The sequence below is a fragment of the Staurois parvus genome, unplaced genomic scaffold, assembly GCF_062004578.1.
Source record: "Staurois parvus isolate SC_StPar_1 unplaced genomic scaffold, SC_StPar_1.0 ptg000087l, whole genome shotgun sequence".
NCBI classification, from domain to species: domain Eukaryota; kingdom Metazoa; phylum Chordata; class Amphibia; order Anura; family Ranidae; genus Staurois; species Staurois parvus.
The window spans coordinates 13,018,346-13,030,661 of record NW_028317883.1 but is presented as its reverse complement, the minus strand read 5'-3'; the positions used below and the strand labels follow the sequence as shown (position 1 = coordinate 13,030,661).

At 39.6% G+C, this 12,316-nt stretch overlaps 1 protein-coding gene across 1 annotated transcript in view; it reads left to right on the top strand.

Annotated features, from left to right (window-relative positions):
• The window catches only part of PIH1D2 (PIH1 domain containing 2), a 55,638-nt gene that overhangs the window by 40,962 nt on the left and 2,360 nt on the right, over window positions 1–12,316 (top strand). The window contains exons 3-5 of the mRNA XM_089670205.1: window positions 444–567; window positions 3,099–3,332; window positions 9,121–9,413. Of these exons, the coding sequence (XP_089526331.1) occupies window positions 444–567; window positions 3,099–3,332; window positions 9,121–9,413 (651 nt within the window). The remainder of the gene's footprint in view (window positions 1–443; window positions 568–3,098; window positions 3,333–9,120; window positions 9,414–12,316) is intronic.

Genomic DNA, 12,316 nt, shown 5'->3' with positions numbered 1-12,316 from the left:
GACCTCTGTCTGGACAGTGCTGATTGGCCCTGTGCTGATCACATGCACCCTCCCAAAAAAAAAAAACCAACTGTAGCAATACACACTTAACTGTGCGTGTGCATGTGGCTACTGGATTCAGTCTGTCTTATCAGGAGATAAGACGTGGACATTTGAACAATAGGGGGGGCAGAGAAGTCAGGATCAAAAGGTCTTTTTACACAATGCAGAGGATTAACCTCTTAGATTCCACAGTGAGTATAACAATCATGCTTTACTGCATATACAGACTGATTTTGCTGTTGTGGGTCTAGTAACACTTTAATATATAAGAAGACCAGAATACGACCTGTTCAGTGTCTAGTAACATATGATTCTGGTAACATTACTTGTTTTGTGTTTTTTTGTATATTTGGAAATGCTGTTTTTTTAAAAGAAAAGATAAATATATCTTTATTTTTTAGCTTCCAGAAGAGAGGTTGCTATTCATTAATATCTGTGGCTGGAAAAGGGTACCAGCTCCTCAGTCTGACATAGATCCTGTGCCTTTATTAGCTGGGAAATTCGAGGATACATCTGAAGGAAAAGGTGAGTCAGTCCTAAATCTGCATGTGATTGTATAAAGGATTTAATGGTAACAGAATCAAATAAAAAATGTTGTAAACAGAGTTAAAAATCATTTGATACACTATCAGTCAGTGACAGTGCAGTTATAAATTGTTCTCTGCACATCTTTTGAGTTTCAAGCTAAAGCAGTGCTCCTTAACCACTTGCCCTCCTGAGGATTTACCCCCCTTCCATTTGTTGCGTTACGGCACTGCATTACTTTAACTGACAATTGCGCGGTCATGCAACGCTGCACCCAAATGAAATTTACGTTCTTTTTTTCCCATGAATTGAGCTTTCATTTGGTGGTATTTGATCGCCTGTGCGTTTTTTTTTTTTTTTTTTTCGCTATAAGAAAAAAGAATCAACAAATTGGAGGAAAAAACAATATTTTGGACTTTTTGCTATTAAACGTACAGTAAAAAAAATGAAAAAATCAAATTTCGTCATAAATTTAAGCCAAAATGTATTCTGCTCCATGTCTTTGCTATAAAAATCCCAATACGTGTAAATTAATTGGTTTACGTGAAAGTTATAGTGTTTACAAATGGCAGTATAGATACTGAGATTTTTTTTTTCTACTAGTAATGGCGGCGATAAGTAACTTTTAGCAGGACTGTGATGGACATTCTGACATTGGGGGGGGGAACTAACTTGGTGTCAATGTCATCCCCAGTGACACAAATACAATGATTAGTGCCACTGTGCTGTAGGGCAGCACAGTGGCTAAGTGGTTAGCGCGTCTGCCTGGCAGTACTAGGGTCATTGGTTCGAATCCCAACCACGGCATCACCTGCCTGGAGTTTGCATGTTCTCCCTGTGCCTGCGTGGGTTTTCTCCAGGTACTCTGGTTTCCTCCCACACTCCAAAGACATGCTGGTAGGTTAATTGGCTCCTGTCTAAATTGTCCCTAGTATGTGTATGTATGAATGTGAGTTAGGGACCTTAGATTGTACACCCCTTGAGGGTTAGAGACTGATGTGAATGTACAGCCATCCCGAGCTGACAGAGAGGAAGACTGTTTCTAAACAAAACAGTCTTCCTCCCCATCAGTGATTGTCGGCAATGACCGGGCGCCACTGGGTAATTATCGGCCGGGACCCGGTAATTGACATCCGTGGCTCACGCGCGCCCCCTACCTAGAAATGTAAAATCACGTGTATATATATAGGTTCCGCCCTGTAGCAGTATTTCTGCTATAGGGCAGTCCTTAAGCTGTTAAAGGTTAAAAACTTTTGTCAAGAATAATAGATAATGCTTAGCAGTAGTTTTCATTGCCCACCTGCTCACAGTAGTGTGTAATGGGCATCCATTATCCAGCTTGACACGTGATTCTATGATGACCATTACACTCTAAGGCTCCATTCACACGAGGGCTTTTAAAATCGCAAGTGGAATTGGCACGATTCTGCCTGGGATATAAAAACGTGCTGTGAAAATGCGTATTCGCATGTTCAGATGCCATTCATTGAAATGGCACCTAAAAATGCGGGGTGTTTTTGCCATGATTGCGGCGCATTTTTCTGATCACATAAACAAAATAGCGGGATGCAATATATTTTTGGCTATATCAGCTTCTGATCTTCTGGGAAATCTTTTCATAATTTTCTAGAAATTGTGGGAATTTGTGCCCATTCAGCAAAATGAACTTTTGTGAGGGTCAGTAATAATTTTGGATAAGAAGACCTGGCTCACTATTGGCATTTCAATTCATCCCAAAGATATTCAGTAGGGTTGCGGTCAGGATTCAAGGTGAAAGCCGTCCCGAGTTTCTTCACATGAGACATGTCAAACTATGTCTTTATGAATCTGGCTTTGTGCACAGGGACACAATCATACTGGAACAGAAAAGAACCTTGCCCAGAACAGTTGCCTCAAGGTTTGAAGCGCAGACTTGTCTAAAACGTATTTGTATGCTGTAGCATTAGCAGTGTCCCTACTGGAAGCACTTAACAAATTGAAGTAGTATCTACATACCATTGGCCATATAGTGTATGTCGATAGAGAGTAGACCTCTGACCACATGGTTTCTGAGTCCAAAGCAATGGTTGTTTTTAATCACCTACTGAAACCAGCCAGTTCATGCACTGAGAAAAAGTTTTTATAATGCAGCTTAACAACTCACTGGGGGGCAGATGCCTTCACTACAAATAATGCCTGATCTGCATTAGAACTATGTTGGCTGAGTGTTAAGACTAAGCGTAGTTGGATGCTAGATCTGGTGTTTGGTAAAGATTTGGCTGACAGCTTACTAGCATAACCTGAATTGTTAGGTTTGTGTATGAAAATATTTTTAGCCTATTTTTTGGTGTTCAAAGCAAAAAGCCAATTACTAACTATAATTCTAACAAGGCAAGATATGGCTAATCTGATAACTAGTTGCCAACAAAAGCATTTTCTGTGTTTGGCATTTTTATAATAAAATGAGTGAGGATTGGGTTTTAAATTCAAACAGTTTTTTTAACAGTACTGATACAGAAAACATTTCTATTGTTTTTTTTTGTGTGTGTTAGTTATTGACATTGCATACAGCCCAGTGGTATTGAAGGAAGCAGAGAGCGATCGAGTGGAACAGGATCAGCTCATCCGCTTGGCAATTAAATACATTGAACAGCAACACAAAATCACCCTCTGCCATTCTTACCATATTGCACCATTCAGACAAAAGGGTAATTTACAGATGCTGAAGAACAATTTAGATGGTCAGCAGAAAAAGACAAAAAAGACAAACGCAAAATCAGAAAAGGGTAAGTTCAGTTATACATTCTACAGATTTTTTTTTTCTCTCATGCAAATAAAAAAATCTATGTAGCCTGGAAAGGAGAATATAAACTTACAATGTGGTCTATTTAATATTCTCATTTTTAGAATAAAGTAAGACAGTTGATGTCTTATAATGCCATATGAATCAGAATTGTGCATTATAACAATAGAACTCTAAAGCTACTTACAGACAATAGATGGCTGTCAAATATACAGGTGTGTCCAGTTGCCATAGGATCCTTTAATATGAAAACAACTTTCCTACAAATATGCATGCTTGGATTGCTTAATTGTGCATACTTACACCTGGGGTGGATGGACAGGAAACACTGTTTATACAGTCATGGCCGAAATTGTTGGCACCCTTGATATTTCTCCAGGAAATCATGTATTTCTCACGAAACGTATTGCATTAACACATGTTTTGCTATACACATGTTTATTCCCTTTGTGTGTATTGGGACAAAACAAAAAAAGGGAGGAAAGAAAGCAAATTCGACATAATGTCACACAAACCTCCAAAAATGGGCTGGACAAAAGTATTGGCACCCTTTCACAACTGCGGATAAATAAGAATGTTACAAGCATGTGATGCTCCTGTAAACTCACCTGGGGCAAGTAACAGGTGTGGGCAATATAGAAATCACACCTGAAAGCAGATAAAAAGGAGAGACGTTCACTTAACCTTTGCATTGTGTGTCTGTCTGTGCCACACTAAGCATGGACAACAGAAAGAGGAGACGAGAACTGTCTGAGGACCTGAGAACCAAAATTGTGGCAAAATATCAACAATCTCAAGGTTACAAGTCCATCTCCAGAGAACTAGATTTGCCTTTGTCCACAGTGCGCAACATTATCAAGAAGTTTGCAACCCATGGCACTGTAGCTAATCTCCCTGGTCGTGGACGGATGAGGAAAATTGATGAAAGATTGCAACGCAGAATAGTCCGGATGGTGGATAAGCAGCCCCAAACATGTTCCAAAGACATTCAAGCTGTCCTGCAGGCTCAGGGAGCATCAGTGTCAGCGCGAACTATCCGTCGACATTTAAATGAAATGAAACGCTATGGCAGGAGACCCAGGAGGACCCCACTGCTGACACAGAGACATAAAAAAGCAAGACTACAGTTTGCCAAAATGTACTTGAGTAAGCCAAAAGCCTTCTGGGAAAACGTCTTGTGGACAGATGAGACCAAGATAGAGCTTTTCGGTAAAGCACATCATTCTACTGTTTACCGAAAACGGAATGAGGCCTACAAAGAACAAAACACAGTACCTACGGTAAAATATGGTGGAGGTTCAATGATGTTTTGGGGTTGTTTTGCTGCCTCTGGCACTGGGTGCCTTGACTGTGTGCAAGGCATCATGAAATCTGAGGATTACCAAAGGATTTTGGGTCGCACTGTAGGGCCCAGTGTCAGAAAGCTGGGTTTGCGTCCAAGATCCTGGGTCTTCCAGCAGGACAATGACCCCAAACATACGTCAAAAAGCACTCAGAAATGGATGGCAAAGAAGCGCTGGAGAGTTCTGAAGTGGCCAGCAATGAGCCCAGATCTAAATCCCATTGAACACCTGTGGAGAGATCTTAAAATTGCTGTTGGGAAAAGGTGTCCTTCCAATAAGAGAGACCTGGAGCTGTTTGCAAAGGAAGAGTGGTCCAAAATTCCGGGTGAGAGGTGTCAGAAGCTTATTGATGGTTATAGGAAGCGACTGATTTCAGTTATGTTTTCCAAAGGGTGTGCAACCAAATATTAAGTTAAGGGTGCCAATACTTTTGTCCAGCCCATTTTTGGGGTTTTGTGTGACATTATGTCATATTTGCTTTTCTGCCTCTGTTTTATTTTTGTTCCAATACATACAAAGGGAATAAACATGTGTATAGCAAAACATGTGTTAATGCAATACCTTTTTTGTGTGAAATACTTGATTTTCAGGAAAAATATCAAGGGTGCCAACAATTTCGGCCATGACTGTATATTCCTATTGTCAATCTACATCTGAAAAAAACAATAGCAAAACGCTGAGAAAAAATTGGAATGATTGTGTCTGAAAAGGTTTTTATATACACATGATCATTGCCTAACCTGATTTCATCATCACACAACAATTCAAATTCTTTATTTTGAAAAAACACTAATTATTTTTGTCACTAATGACTGAAAAAATATCCCACAGAAACTGAATTGATCCTCAGAATATTTTAGTTAAAATTTGCACAGAATAACTATTTAACTATTTTAAGTGGTTCTAATGGCAGAAAGTTTTTCTTTCTTTAACTGAATGTATTCTATGCATTAATGTAAAAAACCTTCTGCATGGGTCTCCCCCATCCTCCTCTTATACTTATCTGAGCCTGATCTCGATCCAGCATTGGAGCATGAGAGCAGAGGCTGTCTGGGCTCCTAGCCTCTTCATTGGTTCAGAGACAGCAGCGGCGTTGGCTCCCATTGCTGTCAATCACAAGCAGTGAGGAGAGAGCAAAGGACGGGGCTGAGCCACGTTCTGCGATACGGGGCACACAGAGCGCGGCTTTGGAGCAAGCATGCACTAGTGTCCCTTTATCAAATGGCTTGCTATGAGGGCACCCGGTAGGGGGGAGGGGCCAGGTGCACTGGTGGGGGACCTCAGAAGAGGAGAATTGGAGCTGTGCAAAACCATTGGACAGAGCAGGTAAACATGACCTTTTTAAAAAAAAATTAAATCGATCCTTTACAATGACTTTAAGTATAACATTGTAGAAAGAAAGCTTCAGATATATAACAATTTAGATGAATGTTGTGTACAAATCTATACATTTCAGTTGTGTATTTTTTTCTTTCTTTTTTATCTTTGCTCTTTATACATGCCCCCAAATGAAAAAAATATCCAACAAAACAGGTCCATAATAGTTATCTGCGCAATGGAAAGTTTAGTAAACCAATATGAGACATAAACGGTTTGTACCTCTCTATGTGATGCATTTTGCATAAAGAGGTGCTTACTCATAAAGTTAATGTTAATTCAGCCACCATCGCCCAGAGAGAGAGGAAACCTCGAACCCACATTCAGTCATGCAGGAGCTGTTATCTCACATATCTCAGGTAAAAGCAGCATAAACATCCAAAAGACAGAGAAGCATAAACATAACCGCTTAATGTGGCTACTATGAACACGATTCAGAGAAGCTGACAAATATATAGCTCACATTGTCATCCAGTAACCAAATGAAGGTAAAATAACAGTAAAAATTACAAACAAAACCTTACTCCATAAAGAATATGTAGTGGCCTGTAGTGGCCAAATAGACTCGGTGCAGGGTATATGAGTCTACGGAAAATAAAAGAATGTGGAAAAATTAAAGTGGTTCTTAAGTCACTTTTTGAAAAATAAAAACTGTATCTGCTGACTTTTAGTTACATTCACCTGTCCCAGGACTCAGTGCTGTCATTACCTGAGCCACGCTACGCTATCTGAATGGTCCCGCAGCTTCCTGGGACCTGTGACGTGTCCCAGAAGGCTGCGGGGGAAGGAGGGGCAGAACTATTGCTCGGATCGCCACAGCGATGTGCCAAATGTGAAAGGGTGGAAGAACGTTCTATTTTGGGTGAAAATTATCATTAGATACAAACAAAAAATGCACATTTCCTACTCACAATGGGGCTCTGAGGAGGGAGACAAGGAGAGCTAATTAATCATAACAAGAAGAAAAATCCTATTTGGAATTCAAACCAAATGATTCAAGGTTTTCATCATAAAAGTCCAATATACCTCCTCCCCTTACAAAGCCTTACAAACTGTCCTCCTTTCAATGCCCTGCTCTAGTAATAAACTCATGTGTGATTCATGATTTCGCACAACACATTTAGCAACATTAGTAATTCAAATACAATTAACCTGAAAGTTGGAGCTTGGCTGCATTCTTTGCATTATTTTGCGAGTGATCGCTGCTGAGGTGGATGCAAAAACCAGTCCTGATGGCAACTGTGATTTTACTTTACTAAAAAGGTATAATAGGTGAGCACACAAAATAAACCAAATAAGCTGCTGGCATAAAGGATGAACCCCTGTATCCTCAAATAAACCGTAAACAAATATGCAGCGCTATATATAAGAAAGTGACATGTGCATAGAGGCACAAAAATTACTGCACAAATATCCGTGAAGACAAGAAATTTCGTCAGCTAAGTGACAAGTGAAAATGTGAATGGATGAGTCAAAAACAATTATAGATACATTAGTGAAATGAATAACCAATGATCAATTGTAATGTCCAAAACATAGAACAATATGACACTCAAAAATATCTTTGTAAATTTGTAGTCCAGTAAATTTGGTAATGGATGAACTGATAAAGTGAATAATATGTGGTGATCAAAATATAGGATGCTCCAGTATTAGGTAGCAATCTAACATATTCAAATATAAAGAGTCCAATAAAGATGGTAAATAAGACTTCTGTACACGTGACTTCTTGTGGTATAAAATGAGGTGTGCTTGTGCAAGTTAAATGCGCATATAATAATATCTGGGGAGAACACTGGTGGTCATCTGGGATCTGGTCAGGGACAGGGGGCTCCACTGGTACACACACACACAGGATAAGCACTCCAGACCTCATAACCGGACCCTTACAGCATACAGGGACAGCTCCTTCCATGCGTTTCCACCAAAGGAAACCGACTGCCAAAATGGTATTACTCCACCTTGGTTGTTCATTTCACTAATGTATCTATAATTGTTTTTGACTCATCCATTCACATTTGCACTCGTCACTTAGCTGACAATATTTCTTGTTTTCATGGATATTTGCGCAGTCATTTTTGCGCCTCTATGCTCATGTGATTTACTTTACGCTGATTTAATATCCCCAAATGGAGAAACCCACAGTCATGCACACACGTCAGGGCTCTTTTGAGTGGTAACTAGTCAACTTATCAGAATGTTTTTGGGTTGTCAAAGGTCATTGGAGCAACTAGAGGAAACCCACATAAGCAAAGGGAGAAAAAAGGACACTCATGATTACAATGTGTTCTGAACTGTTTCATCTTTCATCTTTGTACAAACAGTGGACTAAAACGGATTGTAAAACATTCCGGCATCTAAACACTTTTCATTGTTGGTTGTACAAGCATATCAGGCACAGAACATCAGTAAAAAGCTCTGTTACTGATCTGCAGGTGCACGAGGCATGGGGTGTCTGTTAGTTTCTATAAAAAGTGCATGTCACTGCCTCCTTGCTAAACAATTAATATTTTCTTAAAAAAAAAAAAAAGAACAAACCTCCCATCCCCCTTTTGACATAGTCTTGTCTAATATATTTACTGGAGGAAAATTAGATTATGCTTTGTGTGCATTAACTTTTTTTTTTTTTTTTTTTTTTTACTTAAAATATAGATTTGCATTATAGATAAAAAAATAATCAAAATTGTATTCTTTAAATTGCCTGATTTAAAATATATTAGAGTGTGAAAAATGGGAAAATTGTTGGGGCAGAAAAAGAATTATTTTTTGTGTATCTGAACTGTTGTGGAATGCTCTCCAGACAGTTCGCAAGTATTGCAAATCCGAGAACAATGTGACAAATCCATTTCTATAAAAAGCATACTGTATGTCTTGTATGTTGAGCAGGCAGGTGATGTACTCTGCACCTATCCAAACAGATGTACTTATTCACCTCTGAATCATGATATCACACACAGACATCAAACGGATAGACGGTAACTGATTAATATCAGTATTAAATGTGTGGGAAAATATTCTGTGTATGATTTTTTTTTTTTTTTTTTTTTTTAGCTCCTAATATATCATTACTGGAACAGTTAAAAAACATTTCAATGAAAGAAGAAGAAAAAGAAGAACCGAGCCCACGCATCCAAATAATGAAGGAGAGTGATCCCAGGCCTGTGAAAGCAGGTCTGATAGAGGTGATCTCCAGTACAGAGCTGAATGAGGAAGATCTGCTCACAACTCCCCAACATGAATTGTCTGTTGTTAACAACCTGTCCGGAAAACCACAGAAAATAATCCTGAGAGCTGTACTACATGGAGTTCGCTCTGTTTCTGAATGTGATCTAAGTGTATCTAAGGTAACAGGAGAAACACTAATACAAATTAAAAACCATCTGCATACACTTAAAAGTCCACCTTCGGGAACATGTTACATGTTCCACCCATTTTTAGGGTGGAACATGTAGCATGTTCCTGCTCATGCAGTGGCTCTGTGATCCAAGCCCTCTGTATGACAGCAGTATAGGGGAGAAGTTCCCCGTACCAGCTGTCACTTTTTAAAAAACACGGCCGCGTCATTCATTCAGAGTTCTGTGAATGAATCAACTACAAGTACTGATATCCTTTGTGGATGTCGGCTTATAGTTCTCAATGAATTACCACAGAGCTGTTGAGCGCTATGCTAGCTCATTGATTCTTCCTGTCAGTCAGAAACTGCCTGCATGTACAATGTATGGGCAGACAATGTATGGGCAGACAGTCTGCAGGAGTCTGGCATGGGACAAGCGATCTGCCGATTGCTGGTGCAATGCTTTCCAGACTCCAAAAAAAAAAATAGTAAATGCACATTTTCTTACCTGCAAAGAAATGTGCATTTAAAATTTTTTGTAAAAGGTAAACTTATCTTCTAAAGTGGAAGAAACGCCTAAGCCTAACTATTCGCCTCATTGGGAGATCAAGGACATTTTCCCCCTCTGGAGCAAATTGGATCATTTTTTATTGGGGTTTTTCAGGACTGTGTATACGGAGGTTTTCTATTTGAGTGTGTGTGTTTTTTGTTTACTGGTTGAGCTGGATAGACCAGTGTATTTTTTTCAAGCTATTTTTGTGACTATATTCTTTAAGATGTTCCCTACCCCCTCCTCCTACCTATCCTGCCTAACTAATGAAAAAAACTAATGTTTGTACACCTCCCTTTTTTTAATCTGCTCCAGTCCGGTCACTTGATCCCGCAGCTCCAACTCTCGTGTGTCAGTGAGTGGCTGCTGCAGGGGAGAGGAGGGAGCTCCAAGAACAGCTGGACCATGAGAGCCTAGATGTGACTTCAAGACACTCATGAGGTCATGTGACCGGAGCAGATTAAAAATAGAGAAGTATACACATAGTTTTTATACTCACGTTTGTCAATACACTTTTACTTTTAAATTGGAGTAACTTTCAGTTCACACAAAGTACTACTCCAAGGAAGCAGCTAGAAAAACAAGTAATATTAAAGGAAAAAAAAAACATTTTTCAGATATGCTTTGTTATTGGGAAAGCATAACAAACATATAGTGGGGTTTTCTGAAATTTCACTGCAAAAGTAGACCTACACTTTAACCGTTTGCCCACCGCCCTATAGTAGAACTACTGCTACAGGATGGCAGGGCTGTGCAAAATCACACACATGCATATATATATATAGATGTGATTTGCACTTCTGGGTAGGGAGCATGCGCTAGGCATGTCAATCACCGGGTCCCAGACGGATATTCCCCGCCGGCACCCAGCAATCGTCGGAGAAAGCTGACAGGGGAGAGCTCTGTGTGTTAACAACACAAGTCTATCTCCTGCCAGCAAGGGCATGCTGCTTTGTATTTCTCTGCACAGCAGAGAAATACAAAGCAGCATGACTCCCTAGTAAAACAGCACACAGCACATCATGTAAAACAGCACACAGTTATCTCTTTGATCGCCCCAGATGTTAACCCCTTCCTGCCCAGTGTCATTAGTACAGTGTCAGTGCTTTTTATTAGCACTGATCACAGTATTAGTATTAGTGTGATTGTGATGTCAATGGCAGTTAGTCAGTTCCCCCCCAGTGTCAGTATGCCCGCTGCAGTCTTGCTATAAGTCGCTGATCGCCGCCATTACTAGTATAAAATAAAATAAAAATTCCAGTATATATACCGCCATTTGTAGACGCTATAACTTTCATGTAAACCAATTAATTTACATGTATTGGGATTTTTTTTAACAAAGATATCTAGCTGAATACATTTTGGCCTAAATTTATGAAGAAATTTGATTTTTTTGTAATTTTTTTACCGGATACGGTTCTTAGCAAAAAGTCAAACATATTGGGTTTTTTTCAAAATTGGTTTTTATTTTGTTTATAGCACAAAAAAAAAACCACACAGGTGATTAAATACCACCGAAAGAAAGCTCTATTTGTGGGGAAAAAAGTACATAAATTTAATTTATGTAAAGCGTTGCATGACTGCGCAATTGTCAGTTAAAATAACACAGCACCATATCGCAAAAAATGGCCTGGTCAGGAAGGGGAGTAAATCCTCTGGAGGGCAAGTAGTTAAAGGATAAGTTCACCTTTTGAATTTGCCACTGCTGTGTAATACTCTGCACATGTCTTACATTTCAGGGAGCAAATCTTCTGATTAAATGCACATTTTTTTGCCTGTAAAGCATTGCACCAGCGATCAGTAGATCTTTGCTGCCATGCAGGTCTCCGCAGACCTGTCAGAATATCTGCTTGCCGTATGGGATGTATGAGAAAGCAGATATACTGACAGGAAGCTTCAATGAACTACCATGATGCTCCACAGCGCTGTGGTAGTTCATTGAAAACTACAAGCCCACAGCCGCTAAGGCTATCGGAACTTGTAGGAATTCCTTCACAGAATACTGTGAATGAGTGACACGGCTATGTGGGTGGAGCCCCACACGGCCACGCTGTTTTCAACTCTGACAGATTGTACAGGGAAATTTCTCCCCTTACTATCTCTCGGGGGGGTGTTGGGCGCGGCTGCAACAATGGGAACATTTTACGTGTTCCACCATAAATATGGGTGGAACATGTAACATGTTCCAAAGGTGAACTTATCCTTTAGGGAAGTGATATCTCTGAGCAATCCTACAAATGTTTGCTTTTTACTGATGGCTTATTACTATTATCCATCCCATACCCAATTATTGTAAATTTAATGTCATTTGTGACTTGATTTATGTATCACTTAGGAAAGGGAGTAAGCCCAAGTTAGCCTAG